This window comes from Salvia miltiorrhiza, chromosome 8, assembly GCF_028751815.1.
Source record: "Salvia miltiorrhiza cultivar Shanhuang (shh) chromosome 8, IMPLAD_Smil_shh, whole genome shotgun sequence".
Classification (NCBI taxonomy): Eukaryota; Viridiplantae; Streptophyta; class Magnoliopsida; order Lamiales; family Lamiaceae; genus Salvia; species Salvia miltiorrhiza.
The window spans coordinates 4,959,324-4,980,601 of record NC_080394.1 but is presented as its reverse complement, the minus strand read 5'-3'; the positions used below and the strand labels follow the sequence as shown (position 1 = coordinate 4,980,601).

At 36.9% G+C, this 21,278-nt stretch overlaps 3 protein-coding genes across 3 annotated transcripts; all 3 read left to right on the top strand.

Moving 5' to 3' along the window:
* The first annotated feature begins 5,992 nt into the window (after positions 1–5,992).
* On the top strand, positions 5,993–8,739 carry LOC131000248 (aluminum-activated malate transporter 2-like). Its single transcript, XM_057926052.1, has 5 exons — positions 5,993–6,345; positions 6,416–6,556; positions 6,727–6,996; positions 7,635–7,750; positions 7,980–8,739. The coding sequence occupies exons 1-5, from the start codon at positions 6,105–6,107 to the stop codon at positions 8,517–8,519; spliced, it is 1,308 nt and encodes a 435-aa protein (XP_057782035.1). The 5' UTR covers positions 5,993–6,104; the 3' UTR covers positions 8,520–8,739.
* An 803-nt stretch (positions 8,740–9,542) lies between these two features.
* On the top strand, positions 9,543–12,071 carry LOC131000246 (histone deacetylase 8). The gene is made up of 3 exons (XM_057926047.1): positions 9,543–9,916; positions 10,658–11,238; positions 11,548–12,071. Exons 1-3 carry the CDS (start codon positions 9,673–9,675, stop codon positions 11,845–11,847), a joined length of 1,125 nt encoding a protein of 374 aa, XP_057782030.1. The 5' UTR covers positions 9,543–9,672; the 3' UTR covers positions 11,848–12,071.
* Positions 12,072–16,831: 4,760 nt separating this feature from the next.
* LOC131000245 (receptor protein kinase TMK1-like) lies at positions 16,832–20,602 on the top strand. The gene is made up of 3 exons (XM_057926045.1): positions 16,832–17,343; positions 17,427–19,873; positions 19,945–20,602. The coding sequence occupies exons 2-3, from the start codon at positions 17,482–17,484 to the stop codon at positions 20,436–20,438; spliced, it is 2,886 nt and encodes a 961-aa protein (XP_057782028.1). The 5' UTR covers positions 16,832–17,343; positions 17,427–17,481; the 3' UTR covers positions 20,439–20,602.
* The last annotated feature ends 676 nt before the right edge of the window (positions 20,603–21,278 follow it).

Sequence of the window (21,278 nt, the reverse complement as noted above, 5' to 3'; positions counted from 1 at the left end):
TTGTCTTATTTTGGGTGCTACTATTATATAATTGAGTTGAGTTGAATAGTTATTAATTGGAAAATAGACTTGACAAAGTTTGAATACTAGGCTCATTAACCAACTTAATTAAATCTTTGTGTTATTCAATGCGCAAGCTTGTGAGCCAACTCATACATTGTAAGCTCGTTGGTAATTTATAGAATACTATTTATTTAAATTAATTTGCATATGACATGTAGCTATATAATTAGTTCTTTACCTACATCTATATGCACTATATAATAGAGATGAATTTAAAATTTTAAAGATGTGCTTTTTGAATGGGCTTGTGACTCTATTCGTCAATAGAGGGCTGGTATACCTACATCTCCGACTAAAGAGCCATTCAATAGATTCATATTATATAATTTATGATAAAAAATTTGGTTTCTAAATTTCATCTTTTAGCCTATCCTTAAATTTATTTATTGGTACGCGATTAAAGAGGGCAAATTTATTATTATCTTTTAGTCTAAGGGGGGTGTATTCGTTGTGGATTTTAATAGATTTCTATGGATTTTAAAAGTCTGGGTGTATTCGTTCCAGACTTTTAAAAGTCTACAGAAATCTGGGTGTATTCGTTTAAGACTTTTAAAAGTCCATATAAATCTGGGTGTATTCGTTTCAGACTTTTTAAAATCCATACAAATCTAGGTGTATTCGTTATTCCATTGACTTAAAATCTGGAATGACTTTCATGGATTTCATCCAAAAAATACACACGACGAAATCCGGCCAAGAACCACGAGAATTGAAATCCATGAAATTTTAAGCGAGCGCTGAGTTCCAGCGCCCGCGGCCAAGAAGCCAGTGAGCGCTGGAACTCAGCCACCGTTGAGAGAGTCCAGCATATGCTGGAATCCAGCATATGCTGGATTCGAGCGAGTCTGAATTCTCTGCCTCTCTCTCTCTACGCGCTCCGTGTCTCTCGCCACGCCGTTGCCGCTGCCGCCGCCGCAGGCCCACAGTCCCCCAGCGCAGTGTGAGCGCCGCACCATCTCTCCTCTCCTCGACTCCTCCGGGACCGCCCCAGCGCACCCCTCACCTCTCAGCTGCTGTGCCGTTTTGGTGCCCAATGCATTGCTCAACACTGGGTTTCCATGATGCCTTTTTGGTTTCCAGCGCTCGCTGGATTCCCAGCGGTCGCTGGGTTTCCAGCGGTGCTGGGACTCAGCGGGCGTTGGCATCATGGATTTCAATTCCAGAATTATCCCCTAAATTCTTCGAAAATCAGTGAAAATCGGGGTGAAATCCAACCACGAATTCTTTGAAAGTCGTCTGGAATCTATGTGAATTCCATGTAATTTAAATTCCATGGACTTTTTAAAGTCTGTGGAAATCCACAACGAATACACCCTCCTAAATTTATTGTATGTGCGTGTTGTTAATTAGTTTAGTGCTTTTCAACAATTTCTGAAATAATATTGGATGGAATAAAGAGTTGCTGTTTTTGGTAACCATCACTATCTCAGGTGGACAATCCTTCCACTAGAGGTAATGTTGTTGGTTTGCCACACTATGTTATTTTGATATCAAATTATTACTTTGTGTATTGGGTTAGACTGATATAAGATGTAATTAAAGACCAAACACGTTTAAAATTAATTAGTATTGCATTCTATAAAAACATACATATATAATTTTTATTTTTCGTCCGTCCCATAAAAACATGCATTATCCCATTTATAATAATAGTTCTCATACTAAATATCACAATCAATGTGGGACACCCTTTCTCCACTTACACTACATTTTACTCCCTCCATCCATAAAAAATATGACACTTTTGGTGGACACAAGTTTTAAGAAAATTGGTGGTTTATGTAGTAGAGAAATGGTTCCACTAAAATTTGAAATGAGTGGTTGAGATTGAATTAAGGATGATTTTTTTATATATAAGGGGTGTTTATAAGAATAAAAGATAAGAAAAAGTGATGGGGTCATGTCTTAAATGGAAAGTGTCATTTTTTGTCGACGAAGGGAGTACATGATTTCTTAAAATTCGTGTCGTCTCATACTAAGCATATTTTTATTAAACAGAATGAGTATAATTTATCGAAATATATGATAAATTATTTATTTATTCTACTTCTTTCTCCAGCAGTAAACCAGCAATACACATACAAACTTAATATAAAAAAAATGGAATAGGGCCGAAAAATGAAGTTATTTTTTTTTTTCAAATTTAAAAGTTAAATTCTCATAAATAAAAGTAATAATTATCGTGAACAAATGCAATAATTTTGAAACATTAATTTTCTTCATATTAATAATTACTCCCTCCGTCCGCCAAAAGTAGACTACTTTGGTTGGGCACGGGATTTAATAAAATTGGTGATGATTTTGATGTAGTGGAGAAAGGGTCCCACCACTTTATTAGATTTGTGGTTGAGATTGAATTTGGGGTGGTTTTTTTGTAAATAAAGAGTGTTTGTAAGGATAAAAGATTAAAGTGGGTGGTGGGACCATTTCCATAAAAGGAAAGTGGTATACTCTTTGCGGACGCCCAATATAGTAAAAATGGTCTACTTTTGGCGGACGGAGGGAGTATTTTTTATTGCGATAATAATTACTTGACCAAATAAGTCAAGGAATAAACAATAAAACTGAATAAACAGAGCAATAGTTGATGATATTGGATAGGGCTGGGAATTTCGGGATCGGGTAATCGGGTACCCGATACCCGACCCGAAAAAATCGGGTATCGAGTACCCTATACCTGAAAAATTAGGGGTCGGGTTCGGGATCGGGTATTTAGTGTCTAAAAAAATCGGGTATCGGGTATACCCGAAATACCCTAATATTTAATTAAATGTATTTTAAATTCCCTATTTCCCTAATTCCCTTCGCCAGTTCGCTACTTCGCCCATTTTCGCCCAAATTCCACCAAATTCCCTATTTCCCTTCCTTTCCCAAATTCGCCCAAATTCCAGAGTTTCCGACGCTCCGTCTCCGCCTCCCGCCCTGCTGTACCAGAGAATCTCCGGCCTCCCACCCAGCGCCCCTCGCCTGCCCGCCGTTCCCGTCTCCTCGACGTCGCGACCCTCGCCAATCGCCCCCAGATCCGAGACCCTTGCTCGCCCAGCCGTTTCCGATACCCTCGACCCTCGCCCGTCGTTCCGCCGCCGCCTACGACTTCGCCCCGCAGCAGCCGGCCGCACCGCCTCCGAGCTCCAACAGGCGCTGTTGCTTCTTTTTCTTCCTCTTATTTTTTTTTAAATAAACAGATATGCTTTTTTTTTTTGTCTTGGTTTGAGATTCTGTACAACTCGGGTAATTTTGGTGGAACTTCGATGGAATTTTGTTGTGAATTTTGGTGGAATAAACGGTGGGGGTTGAATTTTTGGTGGAATTTCGTTGTGAATTTTGGTGGAACTTCGATGGAAACTGGAAACTGGAAACGGGAAACTGAGTCGGGTAATTTAGGGTACCCGAATACCCGACTAGGGTACCCGATTTCAATTTCGGGGTCGGGGTCGGGTATAGGGTTTAGGGGATTTTCGGGTTCGGGTACCCGATTTTTTCGGATAGGGTACCCGAACCCGACCCGATTCCCAGCCCTAATATTGGACCAAAAAGACTTAGTCATTCTCCATAAACTATAACCAATATTCACAAGTAATCAGAAGATTTTTTTTTTTTATAACAGTTAGAAGATCATATAATTTTTTTTGAATCTCAGATTTCAAGAGCTAGTAGTGGACACATTGAAGAATACTAACCTGTATAGTGTGCTACTTCTAGAAAAGCAAAAGAAAAGATAGAAAATTTGATCGTACGATATTTTTCAAGAACTCCTGAATACCTAAATTTAACTAATAAATGACAATAAATAAGCTACAAGCAAAATAATGCATCTACGATTAGAAGTTGAGAAACAATATATGCGCCACTAAATGTGAATGTCAACTATCGTACTAAATTCTCAAGAAACAATGCCCCGGACAACCGTACACGGATATCTAAGAGAATCTTTCATTTTTTAATGTAGGATTCATTGAAATATCAATTAAATGTAACTTCACTATTTATAGTGTACTACACATTGTAGAGAATCATTCATTTTTCAATATGAGATTCGATGTAATATCAACTTAATGTAGCTTCACTATTTAATCTACAAATATATGCGTTTAAAATAGAGATAAAAATCATTGTAATGTTTTTTAAATATGTAATTTATGTTATTAAATATAGGACTTTATTTGAAGTAATTTAGGAATATATTTTTATTGTAATGCAATTTTTATTTTCAAGTAATTTAGTGTTAAATTTTAATTAAAAATAAAATTAAAAATAAAGATCAAATCAAGATACAAAATTAAAAGTCAGGGTATTGGCTCTTCAATGGGGGCTCTAAATGGCGGGGACCACTTTTAAGCGTCCACCTTGGCTTTCCACTGTGGATGCCCTAAAAGTTGAGAAACAATGCACCTTAGGTCTATAGGGAAGAGAAACATAGAGAGAGAGGAAGAACACGGAGAGAAAGAGAGAAAAAGAAGAGGATGGGAAATGCGGCTAGTATTTGAGTATAGGGTGGGGAGGGAAGCGCAGGTGATCAGGGCCGTCGGGTTTGGGTCGCAGGTCAGAGCGCGAGCGGATCCACCCGTCTGATGTATACATTTAGTTTGATGTGTATTAGAAGTGCAAAAATTAAAAGTGCAGAAATTAGATTTTCAACTTTTAACCTAACTTTTGCAACTAGACACAGTAAATTATTGTCAATTCAATCTTTTTGTCTTTTCTCTAAGGGTGCGTTTACTTTGATGGATAAATTTATCATGAAAAAATGATGGATAACAAAAATTTATACATTTAAATATCTCATTTCTTTTCTCATATACAACACACCCTAAACAACACATTCCCTTATGGCGATGCCAACATTTATGACCGTTAATTTTTTATTTTGAAGTTTGTGACCGGTAGCCCTCAAGTTTTAATTAACAAGATAAACTCACATACCAAAATTAAACAAATTTCTAAAAAGTACCCATGTATATTTGATAGAGATTGGATAAATTAAAATTCATTTTAAAGTATGAGCGAGCTATTTTCAGTTCTTAAATCGTGAATTTTTTTTACAATTAATTTCTTACTTTACTAAATAAATTCATAATCCTAAATTTGAATCTAATGCTCAATAACTTAAAATTTTCATTTTAGAAACATGTAAGTCTGAACATAACATCGACTCCATCTCTGTTCTAATTCATTTGCCCTAAATCACGCCTCCTTTGCCTCGATATGCCCTAAACTGTCACCATTGCTAATGCTACGCCCTTTCTGCGCTCAACTCTCTGCCTCTCTCTCACTCAATTCACGCTTTGGTACCTCGCTCTCTCACTCGTCATATATCTCTATTATATTTGACAATTTAGAAATGTTAAATATATATACGATCGTCATGAATAATTTCATGAATAAAAATTATTCATGACGACAGTTTAAAAGTGTCAAATATACACATATATACAACCATAATGTATTCTCTTATACATTATGGTTTCAAATTATTATCGAAAACATAAGTATACATTATACTAGTATATGTATATGTGTATGTATATGTACATGTACATATGATGTTTCTCGAGGCTCATACACGACGGTCATTAATAACCATCTTGTAAGAGCGTTTAATTTGCTGGTAAGGGTATTTAAAACGCTCTGTATTCATGTACATGCAACTGCACTAACACACAAATACAGACAAGCAAATTAAATCCTAAAATTAAAGACAAGTCGATATTCAAAATCAATTTGGCTACATACATGACAACAAAAATCAAATTGACAACACATACACAACAGCAAATTAAATAACTCTTCATGAATTGGTAACTAATTGCATGCATAAAGTAACTATACAAAATTCTACTAACTTTTTACCCACCACAAAAGTTCAATTAAAAAATTCCGAGTTTTCAATTTCTAAATTCATTACCCAATTTTAGTAGCTTGACAAGATATGTAAGTGGCAATTAACTAGTGCCAAAGGCTCCACAAAACACTATATTTGATATTTATATAAATCCCACATTTCCCATGTTAAAGAAACACAGCTCAAGCTAGAGGCAAAAATGGCGTTAGAGAATGTGAAGCATCGGGCAAAAATGGTGATGAATATGGCGACTGAAAGCAAGAAAATCGGAGCTGAAGATCCTAGAAAAATTCTCCACTCACTCAAAGTGGGATTAGCCATGGCGGCAGTCTCTTTAATCTACTACTTCGATCTCTTTCGCGACGGCTATTCCACCGGCAGTGGCCTTTACGCCATGTGGGCCGTCAACACCGTCGCCGTCGTCTTCGAGTTCTCCATAGGTCCTTCCCCTCCCCCCTCGTCCCGTTCCTTTTTTTTAAAATTATTTTTTAATTATTATTATTATTTCAGGAGCGACGATTGGCAAAGGGGTGAACAGAACGTTAGCGACAGTGGTCGGAGGTGCATTAGGCGTCGGCGCACACGGCGCCACCAGCTTCGCCGGGAACACGGCGGAGTCGATCATGCTTGCGTTCATCATTTTCTTCATATGTAGGTAGTAAATTAAGAAAAAATGTATTTGAAAATCATTACTTTTTTTTTTTTTGATAAATTAACAATATTAAATAAAGAAATTTTAAAAACCGCGACACATGAGACTCGAACCCCTTACCGCTTAGCCAACGCACACGGTTGAATGTATTTGGGATGAATTAATGCAGGTGGTGTGGCGACATTTGGTCGGTTTATTCCGAAGCTGAAGGCGAGAAACGACTATTTTTTCCTGATAGTAATAGTGACGTACGGGTTGATAGCGGTGTCGACTTTTAGAGGAGAAAAGTTGATAGAGATGGCGGAGAAAAGGCTATCTACTGTGTTGGTTGGTTATGCTACAGTTCTGGTTTGCTGTTGCATATGCCCCTGTTGGGCCGGCCAAGATCTTCACACTCTCGTTGCTACTAATATCGACACGCTCGGAACCTTCTTGGCAGGTATATATATATATATATATATATATATATATATATATATATATATATATATTGAAAGTTTATACTCCTTCTGTCCTATTAAAAGTGGTCTGTATTTCATTTTGAATCGTTTCATTATAAATAGTTCGTTTTCACTTTTAATCAATTTACATTTTTTTTTTTTGTTGAAAAGTTTTGAATCACTTATAATGGGAGAACATGACAGAGTAAATTATTTTTTATGTCAAATATGGAGTTGGGAGCAAAATAAGAGGGGTGCGGTTTTTATGAGTAATAAATAAGAGTTAATTAATATATATAGTGCTTGCCCATTTCATGTAACAAAAGGATAATCAACTGCCACCTCGATCGCCCTCCACCTTCCCGTAGTCTCCCAACCATTATTACACTTTTACATTCTTACACACTACTATATAATAGTGTAATTTATATTTTTACGAAATTACAAAATTTGTGTAACAGTGTATTTTATATTATTATACACTTTTTTTTTAAAATTGTATAAATTGAAAAAAGTGTATTATAGTGTAATTTATGCCCTTATACATTATAAGAGTATTTCGATCAAAAATGTTATTATTTCTATTTTTTAATCCCATGGCTAAAATTTACTTGACTATATATATAATTTTGGCTAGATTTTGGAGACGAATATTTCGAGACAGCCAATAGTAATGACAAAAGCCATGAAATAAGAGCATCAATGGAAGGATACAGAGCCGTTATTAACTCAAAGAGCGTCGAAGAATCATTGGTTAGTCAAATTACACAAATTCAGCCGTACTTGCATGCATAGCATAGGTCACAGTCAAAATGCTATTTTTCGCGAGAAATAAAAATGCTTCATAAGTTAGTATATAGTGTTGCATAAGCTGTTTGTAATGACTGAAAAAACGGTATTCAATTAATTGATAAAAATTTCGCTTCCTCCAAGCTAGTAAATATCAGTCATACGACGAATATAATGCGCGTGTTTCGTACAGGTGAATTTCGCGAAATGGGAGCCTAGACACGGCAAATTCCGATACTGGCACCCTTGGGACCACTACGTTAAAATAGGCGCGTTCACGCGAGAATGCGCCTGCAAGTTGGACGCGCTCCACGCCTGTCTCGACTCCGACATGCAGGCGCCGTCGGGAATCCGAGAGAGGATGAAGGAGGCATGCACCGCGATGAGCTCGGAATGCGGCAACGCTCTGAGGGAAGCGGCGCAGGGGATGAGGACCATGACTCGCTCCGCGCTCGCTGATGCTCACGTCAGCAACGCGGAAGCCGGCGCCAATAACCTCAAATTGCTGCTGCAGACTCCCGTTTGGGGCGACGCCCGTCTCCTCGACGTGTGTCCGGCGGCGACCGTGGCGTCGCTGCTCGTACAAATCGTTTCTTGCACGGCCGACGTGGTGGATTCTGTTCATCAACTCGCCAACTTGTCCAAATTCAGTAATCCTAATGAAGTTAAACCCCATCACACTCACGCAGATGTTGTGCTCGTTAATCTCCCCATTGGTAATGTTGAAAGATGAAGAAATTTGTATCTCTGAGATTATGTGGACCGATTTGACTAATCTTGATTACACCATCAATTTGGTGTGGATTATATCCAAATTATTTGGAAATATGATGGTGTGGTGTGTTAGGCTAGGCTAGGCTAGGCTAGGCACTTAATTTCATGAGTTGATTGGTTCGTGATTTAGTGTAATACTATATAATAAATGAAGGGTTAATAGTGTTTTATATTTCTGATTTAGAGTTTTCTTTAAAATGTTTCAAATTTTTGTTTTATTCTACAAAAAATAATTTTTTCTATAACAAGTCATGCTATATAAAATTTGATGATGGAAGATGACGCATCTCGTCGGAGAAGTCTTGAATTATCAACTTGGTGGTGTATGATTCATAACTTGATTCATCTTTCAATCATCGGATTTTATACAACAGGACATTTTTGTAGAAAATGCTGAAAGTTTTTTTTTTTTTGGAGAAATGAAATTAAGTTCATAATATTTTATGAAGTACACTTTTTGGAGGAATAATATTATCCGTCTTTGAAGTGAAAATAAGAAAGGAAAAATGGTGAGCATCTCTTTTGTGTCAAACGTTGGAAAAGGAAATAAACATTTAAAGACATAAATTTGTGTTATCTATCATTTTTCATGGATCAGCCTAAAAGTTTGGAACATAAAAACACTAACTCGTAAATGAATAGGGACTCATGAAGTAGATTTAGTACTTATTGAAAAAAGAAGAAAAGAAAATTACTCCATGACAATTTGGTTCAGCATAGCATAGATTTTAATACAATGTTTAGTGAATTCTACTTGGTGAAGAAATTGTTTCAACATTATATCATTATATGAAATGATTAGTTGATGTTGAATTAACTGTGGATTAGGTATGATTTTTTTGTAAATAAGAGATATTAATAAAGATAAAATAGAAGGACATTTTTTATTTTTTTAATTAAATAGAAGGAGATGTTTTAAAAAAGAGTAAGATATTTTTAATGATCACTTAAAAGAACAAAAATGTCATAATTTTGATTGAGGAGTGAGTAGATTCCACGAAAATTCATTTTATATACCAAGACTTTGAGAAGAAAAATAAGTGGGCCGTGAAAATTGTGTCGCAGCGATCGAGAAGTGTAGCCGCAGCCACACACAAATCCAAGACTTAATAATGGCGGATGAAGTGATCCACGTATTCTGGGAGGAAGGAATGCTGAGGCATGATGCGGGTCGGGGCGTATTCGACTCGGGTTTGGATCCGGGATTCCTGGATGTGCTGGAAGCCCACCCGGAGAACGCGGGGCGGGTCAAGAACATGGTTTCCATCCTCAAACGGGGCCCCATCGCCCCATTTCTCTCTTGGCATCAAGGCCGTCGCGCCCTCATCTCCGAATTGCTCTCTTTCCACACCCAAGGTTAATTCTTCCTTCTTTCTTACTTTGATTGCACTAATTCAAGCATACGATTTGTCAGAGAAGAAGAAGCAGTTTGAATTTTGATTAACCTTTGTATTATTTTTATTTATTGTACTAGCCTTGGACACTAGTATTGCCTGCTTTTAGAGTATGTCAGTGCATCCTACGATTAGGATCAATTATTATAATTAATCTGGCAATTTGTATTAATCATGCCTAGTAGTGAAGAATATGCTCGAATTAATTCTATGATTACGCTCTGGTCTATTATGTAAATAAGATGCTGAATCCATCCAATTGATGCACGATTTGGAATGATAGTATTAATCAACATGTTTTACTTACTCTCCTCTTGGCAGAGGTCAGGAGTTAGTGATTCCATGGCAATACTTTGAAGTGAAAGAAATTCCCTATTTAGATATAAGTATATCGTTTTATAGTAGCATATAGGGGGAGTGTAATTTCTGTGGTAACTCAAGGTTGAGATAGCTGTTATCTATAGCAAGATGTATATATTTGTATGACTACTGACTAGTTTACTGTGTTTAAGCATATCTTGGAATTTTGTTGTTGCTCAGCTGGAATTTTGTATGACTAGTTTATAGTGTTTAAGCATATCTTTGGAATTTTGTATGACTAGCTTATAGTGTTTAAGCATATCTTGGAATTTTGTTGTTGTTGAGTGATATGATGAATAGATAAAGGATAGCAGTGTATCATATCCTATATATGTTTTGTCAGAATATATAGATGAGCTAGTCGAGGCAGACAGAAGCGGGGGCAAGGACTTCGGTGGTGGAACGTTCTTAAACCCCGGATCATGGGACTCTGCGCTCCTTGCTGCCGGAACCACTCTGTCAGCGATGAAACACATACTTGATGGGAATGGAAAGGTTTCGTATGCATTGGTTCGGCCTCCAGGTCATCATGCTCAGCCTACCCGGGCAGACGGATATTGTTTTCTGAACAATGCAGGTCTTGCAGTGGAATTAGCTCTGAGCTCCGGGGTTAGCAAAGTTGCCGTCATTGATATAGATGTGCACTATGGAAACGGGACTGCTGAGGGCTTCTATCGCTCGAATAGGGTCCTCACTATCTCACTTCATATGAATCACGGGTCGTGGGGCCCTTCACACCCGCAAGATGGAACCGTGGGTGAGCTAGGTGAAGGGGAGGGCTATGGTTATAACCTGAATATACCCCTGCCTAATGGATCTGGGAATCGAGGGTATGCGCATGCGGTGACTGAATTAGTCGTGCCTGCTATCGAGAGATTCGATCCTGAGATGATGGTTCTTGTCGTTGGCCAAGATTCTAGCGCTGTGAGTTGAATAATACTCCCTCCGTCCCAAAGGAAATGTCCTCCTTCTTTTGGGCACGGTTATTAAGGATGCATAATCTGCCTAATCTAGTAGAAACTGAAATGATGCATAATATGTCATTGAATCTTATATGCTGCCTAATCTAGTAGAAACTGAAATTTCCTTAATATTCTATTAGATTAGGCAGATTATGCATCCTTAATAACCGTGCCCAAAAGAAGGAGGACATTTCCTTTGGGACGGAGGGAGTAGTACATTACTCGAAAGGCAACTTGATTTCTGCATCTCATTTGGTTTTTGTGAGTGCAGTTTGATGCAAATGGGAGGCAGTGCTTGACTATGGAAGGGTATAGGAGAATCGGGCAGATAGTCGGGGAAATGGCCGAGAAGCATAGTGCAGGGCGCGTCCTGATCGTGCAAGAGGGCGGTTACCATCTTACTTATTCGGCTTATTGTCTGCACGCCACGCTTGAAGGTGTGCTCGGCTTCCCGGCTCCTCTGCTGTCCGATCCCCTTGGTTGCTATCCCGAAGACGAGGCTTTCACCGTAGCTGTCGTTCAATCCATAAACAAGTTTCACCGAGAAAGCGTCGTCCCGTTTCTAAAGTAAGTCGACATGTCTTTCATCTTCATCATGCTTTGCAATTCCCCTTCACTTGTATGTTCAAACAAGCATGTTTGCTTATGTTAAGCTCAAAGTCATGTTTTGTGTTAATCCGTTAATCTTGGTGTTGTATTTGATCAATTAACGAAATTATAGGCAAAATCAGAGCCTCAAATGTACCATTAACTAAAGTAGCAAAGCAAATGGGTATCAATTTCTACTTATTGCAATGTGTTTTGTGGTTTTGTGAGATCTACTTTATGAAAGGTCTTTTTTTTCTTCTTCTACCATTATCATTTACTTTTTGTGTTAGGTATGCTCTCATTTTGATTTACTAATTGGGTGGATCGCATACACTTGTTAAATTTTTATAATTATTCATATTGTTGTGGTGAATTTTAATATTATTGACATGTAATTTGGTCACTGTTATTTGTAGTCTCACGTTTGCAGATGTTGACGTAACACCTAAAAATTAGATTTATTTTAATCTTAATAAGATTTTATTAGATCTCTATTTAAACGCCGAATAATTTGCTCAAGGGAACATTAGATTCTGCTAATCGATAGTGTAAATCATATGGCAGTTGGGATTTAAGAATTTGTCTTTTCAATCTTTTCTCCCATGCATTGTGAATCACAATTTGTGATGTTTTAAAGTTAATTCTCAGATATAATGATGATGTTGAAACATTATATTTAATTGCAATTAAAACTAGTATATACTATTATACTTAAACATACATAACATAGATTAAAAAACTAATTCAATATTAAAGTGTACAAAATTTTAATATTTCATTATACAGTAAAATGTAAGTTTGTTACTGGAGATGAATGAGATTATTCTAAAATTTATTCTACAAGAGCAAAGTTCATTTTCACAATAAAGTGAATTGTTAGAGTTACTCTTAGTTGTTAACGCCGTCATCCAAAATACTAATTCGGTATCTTCAGCACAAATTATTAAAAAAGAAGTGCGAGATTGCGACGAGATAAATTAATTTATAAGAATTATATATAATGAATTATAAAAAAAGAGAGCGTTTTTGAAATAAGCTATTTTGAAGAAGAAAATACAATATTTGGCCACTAATTGAAAAAATATAAAATTTGGCCATTTATTACATGTAAAAACTGTTTTGCCTTTAATGAGGGCGGATCGGATTTGGGTCGAATTCGAGTTTGCGCGCGGGTGGGTCAACCGAAAAAAAAAATCTAATTACATGACACTAATGACACTAACATGACTATAAGTACCATTCGTGCAACACTACATGATAAGAGAGTATATGTCACTAATGACACTAATATGACCATAAGTATCATTCGTGCAAGTGGTCGTTTGGTTCGAGTAAAGGAATGGAAAGGGAATGAAATCAAATAAAGGGGTGAAATTGTAACAATAAGCATTACTTTTATTGAGTGTTTGATTTATCAATAGAAATGAATCATTAGTAAGTGATTCTCTTTCTTTTGATTCTCCTCTATTTTGAAGGGTAACAAATTAGGTGATTGGATTACCCCCAAGTAAGGGTAATGATTACCTTATTATCCAAACCAAACAATAAGAAATGGATTCAATTAATTGATTCACTTTCCAACCTGCAAAGACACCCAACTAAACATGGGCTAAATGGAGAATCTAAATCCTAAATGGAGAATATAAACTCTATAGGGAAGTGTTCAAAATGGTCATATAACTGTACTCATCTAAATAATATCAACATATATATATATATATATGACACTAATTAATATGACTATAAATATCATTCGTATGGCACTAATGACACTAATATGGTCATAAGTACCATTCATGCAGCATTGAGTATATGGTACTAATGACACTAATAGTGTCATGTGTGCCTAACTCCCACACAAATTCCGAATCTGACATGAATCTGATCCGCTCTAATTAAAGATAAAATAGTCTTAAAATGTAGAAAATGATCAAATTTTATATTTTTTTAATTAATGGCGAAATATTATATTTTTTTTCTTTCAAAATAGTCATGTTGAGTATATTGTTTCTTATAACAAAGGGTCCATGCCATGAATACAAAAGTTTCCAAGTGAGTGGAGTAGGCTAGGAAGTAGCAAGACTAATAATTTTAGGATTTCTACTTTTGTGCTTCTTTCATGCATACAATTTGAGCATTGTTTGTGTGGTCTATGATTAATCATGAATGATTAGGATTGCGGCGCCGACTGAAAATTGATTATGGAGCTGCAAATTATAAATTATGCACCACAAATTAGTCGCCACGAGTTGGGTATATTAGGGTTGTTAACGATCTGAGATGATTGATTTTTGGAGAGTTCATCAAACTTAATTTTTTGTTTTAAGAATTTGAAAAGAGTGCATATAAAATCACGTCTGTTGGAAATTACGAAGATGAAATTTATTTCTAGATATTTCTTTATTATGTAGAGAAGGTTCAGTGCTTAAATGTCTTCGAATTAAAGTGATATTTTTACTATTTTAAATTTTTAAGACAGCAGAAGACAATTTTTGCTGTATAATTGTCAACTCATCGTATAACTTCAACAAACAATCCTATCCCACATCTTTAAATTCCGAAATAAACAACCCCTTCTTAATTTTCCATACCAAGAGAAAGAAATGCATATTGTATATAGTACAGTAATAAATTTCAAGATCAAGAATCATTTTATTCAAGAAAAGGATCAATTGCATTTTAAATCATCAATTTTTAGTCAAATTTGCAAATTAGAACCATTTTAAAATGTGGAAAATGTATACCCAACCTTTGCAATTGAAATCATCCCCAAATTTCCACGCCATCAAAATTCTTACAAAATTTTGAATATATATATATATATATATATCTTGTCACACTTTAAAAGTGCAAGCAACAAATTAATTTCGATATTAAGAATTTTGCAATTGGAAAGAATAAAAAGACAAGAAAAGTAGGCAGCTCTGTTATTGAGGCTTGATTTGCGCTGTTGCTTTCGTCATTAAGGAATACTAAGCATGTTAAAAAAATGGATGAAAAATCATTTTCATGTCCCGTTTGGTTCCCTCCACGAAAATGTCGGCAGGAATATTTTCACTATTTTAACAAAAAAAAAATTAATAACTAAAAACAATTAAAACCATCAATTCTAAAAAAAAGATTAAAATAAAAATTATATAGAATTGCCCATCTCATATAGTTTTCTTATCACAATGTTGTTAGGTTTAAACTAGGCTACTTTCTAGCTAGGGTAGAAATACATTTAGGTTATTAATTTCAAAATCAATTAATTTTCTTTAACAATATAGTTATCAAGGTCCTAATTTAAACAATTAAATGGATTTTCTAAATTCGAGCAGCCAAGTCTAAGTCCATGAGTCATTTTTGTTTTGATAAATTATTAATTAAAGATGATGTCATGGTAGACTTGAACCCAAGATCTTTCTCTTTGAACATTAATCACTTTACCGCTAAACCAATATAGACACTTATTTTAGTTTTTTGATAAATTACACAAGAAAATCCACCATAATGAACTTGAACTCAAGCTTTGGACATTGATCATTTATCGCTAAGCCGACACAAGCTGAGTCATTATTACTTTTAGTTTCCATTGTACATGAAGAGTAAGTGAGACTAAATATATGGTCTGTGGTGCGAATTTCATAGATGTCAAAAAATTAAATCTTTTTGAATTCAACAATTTTTTTCATGACAAAGTCATGATGTTTTAGTAATAAATTCATAATGTATCATTAAATATATTTTATAGGATAAATTAATCAGGTTTATAAAATAACTCAACTCAATATCACATGAAAGGGCATTCTTCCTTTCTAATAAGACAAGTAATACTATATCCACTTTACCAAATTACATTTATACTGCAAAAATTCATAAATTTTAATGAAAAATGGGTAAAAGAAAATAAGAAAAGTGAGTGGAGCAGAAGAGAAGCAAAGTATAATTATAATTATGGTGGGAAAAGGGAAAGGTAGAAGACATGAATGCCCCGTGAATTGGGATTATTATTACAAAAGTTGCCTCAATTTTCTATTCCCACAATTTCTGCCTAACTAACTGCTGCATTTATTATACTTACATTTTTTTACCTAAAGCTTTACATATCTATGAAAGTAATTTACTTATTTAGGGATGTTTTCATGTCTTGACCAAAATATTCCTTAAACAATATATGGGGAAATAATCAAATGTGCAGCTGTCTCAATAGCAATAAACTCTTGAAGTATTTTGGAATAAAAAAATGGAAATATATTGGATTGGAAGATCTAATTAAGATCTTAATTAAGGTAAAGTGCGAATTTTATCGATAATAATAATAATAATAATAATAATAATAATAATAATAATAATAATAATAATAAGTACTTTTTTAGAATAATAATAATATGTACTTAAGAATGAATAATTGAAGAATTTAGATAAATAATATAATAGAGGATTATGGGGATGCCACGTGGGATAATAAAAAATTAAAAAGAGAGCTTCAATCACTAATCACATTAATATAATATTATTAATATAATAATTATTATTATATCTTGGTATAAAACACATTTATAGTATTGTTTAGGTTTTAGATTATAATCAATGATCAATGATTATTATAAAAACACAATACATATGTTTTCAAAGGAAATATATTTAACCGTATTTTATTTATTTAATTATTGAGGCACGCCCCAGGGGCCAGGATATATAGATTCCCGGTGCATGTACACTAATTAAATGTTAATTATGATTTGTAAAATTATAATTTAAAAAAAATACTAATTCTTAATTAAAATCAAAATTAAATCCTACCGATTAATTAATACGTATTTAGCTACTAACGGCGGCATGTGAATTTTGGCTGGTTTATTTTGAGGGGACCGAATTGATAATGTGATGCCTTTATTTTTATTTTTATTTTTAATGATTTTTTTGAACACGATAGTGAATGAAAGAAGCAGTGCAGGAAACAATTTGAATAGTAGTAGCGAGGCCAAAGAAGCAGAATAAGAAATTTTGTTCGGTTTCTTGAAATCCAGCTAATATTGAAACAAAATATTACTCCAAAATATCCGAAATAAAGAAAGAGATTTTTGTGGTGTGAAAAAGTTAAAAATATTTGGTAGACAGCATTACAGTTGAGAGAGAGAGACTTGTTGTAGCTTTGATCATCTCGCTTGCACTTAATGATCTACGCCTGTCGGTAAAAAGATAGCTATATCACAAAATATAGCAACATGCAATTCAATAATGTGATTCAATTCTTTCCAATTACTTACAACAAGAAAACAAAAAAGGAGCAGAGGAAAACGAGAGAGAAAGAGAGAGAGAGTCATTATGACCTTCTACTTGCTTGTCGTTTAGGGTTTGATCCAAATTCATAGCATTGAAAAACCCAAAAGATTAAACAGTGAAAATCCTCTGTATCTGTCGGTTCTTTTCTTGGAGGAAAAAAATTCAGAGCAATCTACTTGGAAAGAATTTGCATGCAGCCAAGAACAACAAGGTTTCTCCATTTCAGCTTCCAACTCTTAGCTCGCTTATCTTTAATTTCTCTCATTGGGGTTGTTTTCTTTTTCTTGGTTCTAGGCTGTTGACCAAATTGAAGATGTGGGATTGTGTCAAAATCTTGTCTTGATGAAACATGGAATTCAGCTCTACAAACTGCAAAATGCGCATTCTTGCTGGGTTTCTTGCTTGCATTTTGGTAAGGGTTCACACCTTCACCGACGAGAATGATTTCAAGATTCTGAATGATTTCGTGGATGGGCTGAGTAATCCGGAGCTCTTGAAATGGCCCGAAAATGGCGATGATCCATGTGGGCCCCCTGCATGGCCTCATCTGGTCTGCTCCAATGGCAGAGTCACTCAGATTCAGGTACAAAATCTTGGATTAGAGGGGCCTTTACCCCCAAATCTGAATCAATTGGAGAAACTCGAGAATGTAGGCCTTCAGAGGAATAGGTTCAACGGTGATTTGCCAAGTTTTAGTGGATTATCCAACCTGCAATTTGCATACCTAGATTTTAATGAATTTGAAACAATCCCTCTTGATTTCTTCAATGGGCTTAGTAGCATTCGTGTGTTGGCTTTAGATGATAATCCCTTTAACAAGAGCTCTGGTTGGATTATACCTAGTGAGTTAGCAGAGTGTTCCCAGTTGGTGAACTTCTCTTGCTCGTCTTGCAATATAGTTGGCCCTCTGCCTGATTTCTTTGGCAAGTTCCCCTCCCTCGATTCGTTGAGGTTGTCGTATAATAGGCTGAGTGGCGCTATACCATCCACTTTTAGTGACTCAATGCTGCAGGTTTTGTGGTTGAATGATCAAGATGGAGATGGCATGACCGGTCCCATTGATGTAATCGCGACTCTGCTTGGCCTAACCGTGGCCTGGCTCCACGGTAACCACTTCTCTGGACCGATCCCTGATGGTATCGGGCGTTTGACCTCCTTGAGAGAGCTCAACCTCAACAGGAATCGCCTCGTTGGGCTGATTCCTGCAGGCTTGGCTAATATGAACCTTCATCTCTTGAATTTGAACAATAATATGTTGATGGGTCCAATCCCAAAGTTTAAAGCTGCAAATGTGTCTTATGCGTTCAATTCCTTCTGTCAATCTGATGAGGGCGAGCCGTGTGCTCCTGAGGTGAACGCCCTTTTAGATTTTCTTCGTGATGTGGATTATCCGGAAAGGCTTGCATCCGAGTGGTCGGGGAATGATCCCTGTGCAGGGCCTTGGTGGGGGATTAGTTGTAGTTTGGGGAAGGTTTCTGTTGTGAATTTGCAAAAACTCCGGCTTAATGGCACGCTTAGCCCTTCACTCGGGAACTTGTCTTCACTTCTTGAAGTTCATTTGGAAGGAAATGATCTGCACGGCCGAGTTCCTGCAAGCCTAGCTCAGCTGGGATCACTGAGGTTGTTGAACTTAAGTGGGAGCAAGTTTGAGCCTCCGTTGCCAAGATTTCGTGATGGTGTGCGCGTCATCATTGATGGCTTTCCACCGCTGCAGCCTGCTAAACCACCTGCTAAACCACCCAAGCAATCTCCATCACCAGCTGCTCTGCCGCAGCTTCCCCCTTCTTCTCCAGACAAGGGTCCGCGATCTCCATCTCATGGTCCTTCATCCGGTAACGATCAGCAACCATCTAAAGATGCTCCACCGTCGTCTAGCAAGGCTGCTGCTGTAAATGAGCAGAAAAATGCAAGCTCTATAAAATCAGGAGTAGCGATGGTTGCAGCTGTAGTCTCCGTTGTTTCGCTTCTTCTTGCAGGCCTATTGGTCGTCTGCTATCATAGAAGGAGAAGAAGGGCGGCAATCCCTGCTTCCGGTTTTGTGGTTCATCCTAGAGAATCACCAGATAGTGGTGACACGACGAAGATTTCAGTGGTGAAGTGCTCTGCCGTGGTGGTTAAGAGTGGCGGATTGGACAACTCTACTAAGGTGAGTGAGGCCGGGAAACTGCTGATACCTCTTGAGGAGCTTCGTAAAGTAACCAACAATTTCGCACAAGAGAACGAGCTGGGACGTGGAGGCTTTGGGGTGGTTTACAAGGGGATGCTGGACGATGGCACGAGAGTAGCAGTTAAGAGGATGGTGGTTGCAGCGGTGAGTAACAAGGCGTTGGATGAATTCCAATCAGAAATCGCAGTGCTTTCAAATGTTCGCCACCGTCACCTTGTAACCCTCGTAGGATACTCTGCTGAGGGAGACGAGAGGCTTCTCGTATACGAGTATCTGCCTCAGGGCGCTCTCAGCAGACATCTTTTCCGTTGGAGTAAGCTAGGTTTGGCGCCTTTGTCATGGACGACAAGGCTTGTGATTGCTCTCGATGTTGCTAGAGGAGTCGAGTATCTCCACAGCTTGGCCCAGCACAGCTTCATCCACCGTGACCTCAAATCGTCCAACATTCTTCTTGACGATGATTTCAGAGCAAAAGTGTCGGATTTCGGATTGGTGAAGCTGGCTCCGGACAGAGAGAGCTCCATTCCTACTAAACTTGCCGGAACGTTCGGATACCTTGCACCCGAATACGCTGGTAGGTAGTTAAACACGAACATGACTAAACTCGTTATACACGTGTGTGATTGTTGGTTTGTTTGCTTGCAGTGACGGGGAAGATTACCACGAAGGTGGACGTGTTCAGCTTTGGCGTGGTGCTGATGGAGCTCCTGACGGGGCTAGTGGCACTTGACGAGCAACGGGGTGAGGAGAATCGATACTTGGCAGAGTGGTTTTGGCAGATGAAATCGGACAAGAGGTCGCTGATCGCCTCCCTAGACCCTGCTCTGGAGGCGAAAGAGGACATGTACGACACAATCTACACGATAGCAGAGCTGGCCGGGCACTGCACTGCACGGGACCCTAACCATCGGCCTGAGATGGGGCACGCTGTGAACGTGCTGGCTCAGTCGTTGGCCGGGAAGTGGGAACCGTGCAAGGAGAGCGACGAGTTCTGCGGCATAAACATGTCGCTGCCTCTGTCGCAGATGCTAAAGAGGTGGCAAGAAGAAGCTGCTGATCAGAGCCAGGATAGCAAAGGTAGCATTCCTGCTAAGCCATCAGGCTTTGCAGACTCCTTCACTTCTGCTGATGCTCGCTAACTCTATGAATCTCTTCTTACTATGCTATGTATATAATACTACCACACAATATCACCTTACAAAATTCTTCATCAACTCAACGAGTGTTTTGCTCATGGTATGTGACATGTGATGGTGATGTTTTTGTGTTGAAAACTAAAGGAGAATTTAGCCATTTGTTTGAAGAATTGTGGTTGAATTGATGCATGATTTAATGCAGCACATGGTAAGAGCATGAGTTGTTTTTGAGTGATTTTGATAGCTGCACCAGTTTTGTAGCCTTCAAAGTGAATTAAGTAAATTTGTTTTCATGTAATATATGTGATGTAAGTTCATCCATTTTCTTGATTTTTTTTTTTTGAGCACATGTCGTTTTCGTTGTAATAGACAAGTACTCATTTTCCTCTCACGGAGCTTTTTTCACTGTTTTAACATTGCAAGCGTCATCTTTATTTTCAAGGGTTTTTCTTTTTCTGTCCTAATAAAATTGGATTTAATAATACTACTAAGCTCATCCATTTTCTCAGTTTTAAATTATTTATAATATGTTAAAAAGAAAATTTCCAATTTGAAATCATTTTAAAATTGATTTAATTTTGTGAATTAAGGAGAAGCTAATATCATAATCAATGCAAAATTTATACTTGAAATTTAATTTATAGTCTTTCACTGTTTTTACTTATTAGTATTATTAATATTTATTGCGTAATGTTTGTTTGTTTGTCTTTTTTTTTTTTAATTTATTGGGACGAAACTCTTTCCGTGCACCGCCTTCGACTATCACCTCTCTTTCCCATCTTCTCTTCCTCATTTTGCTCGGTTGAACGGCCCACAGTAGCTAAACCGCCGTTGTCCGCTGAC

What these genes read in the sequence shown, in the direction of transcription:
- LOC131000246 (XM_057926047.1), top strand. Translation starts at nt 9,673, where the DNA reads ATGGCGGATGAAGTGATCCACGTATTCTGGGAGGAAGGAATGCTGAGG. An exon ending in GCTCTCTTTCCACACCCAAG is followed by an intron (nt 9,917 to 10,657) that starts GTTAATTCTTCC and finishes ATGTTTTGTCAG; the next exon opens with AATATATAGATGAGCTAGTC. An exon ending in TTGGCCAAGATTCTAGCGCT is followed by an intron (nt 11,239 to 11,547) that starts GTGAGTTGAATA and finishes TTGTGAGTGCAG; the next exon opens with TTTGATGCAAATGGGAGGCA.
- LOC131000248 (XM_057926052.1), top strand. Translation starts at nt 6,105, where the DNA reads ATGGCGTTAGAGAATGTGAAGCATCGGGCAAAAATGGTGATGAATATG. An exon ending in GTTCATCATTTTCTTCATAT is followed by an intron (nt 6,557 to 6,726) that starts GTAGGTAGTAAA and finishes GAATTAATGCAG; the next exon opens with GTGGTGTGGCGACATTTGGT. An exon ending in AGAGCGTCGAAGAATCATTG is followed by an intron (nt 7,751 to 7,979) that starts GTTAGTCAAATT and finishes TGTTTCGTACAG; the next exon opens with GTGAATTTCGCGAAATGGGA.
- LOC131000245 (XM_057926045.1), top strand. Translation starts at nt 17,482, where the DNA reads ATGGAATTCAGCTCTACAAACTGCAAAATGCGCATTCTTGCTGGGTTT. An exon ending in CCTTGCACCCGAATACGCTG is followed by an intron (nt 19,874 to 19,944) that starts GTAGGTAGTTAA and finishes GTTTGCTTGCAG; the next exon opens with TGACGGGGAAGATTACCACG.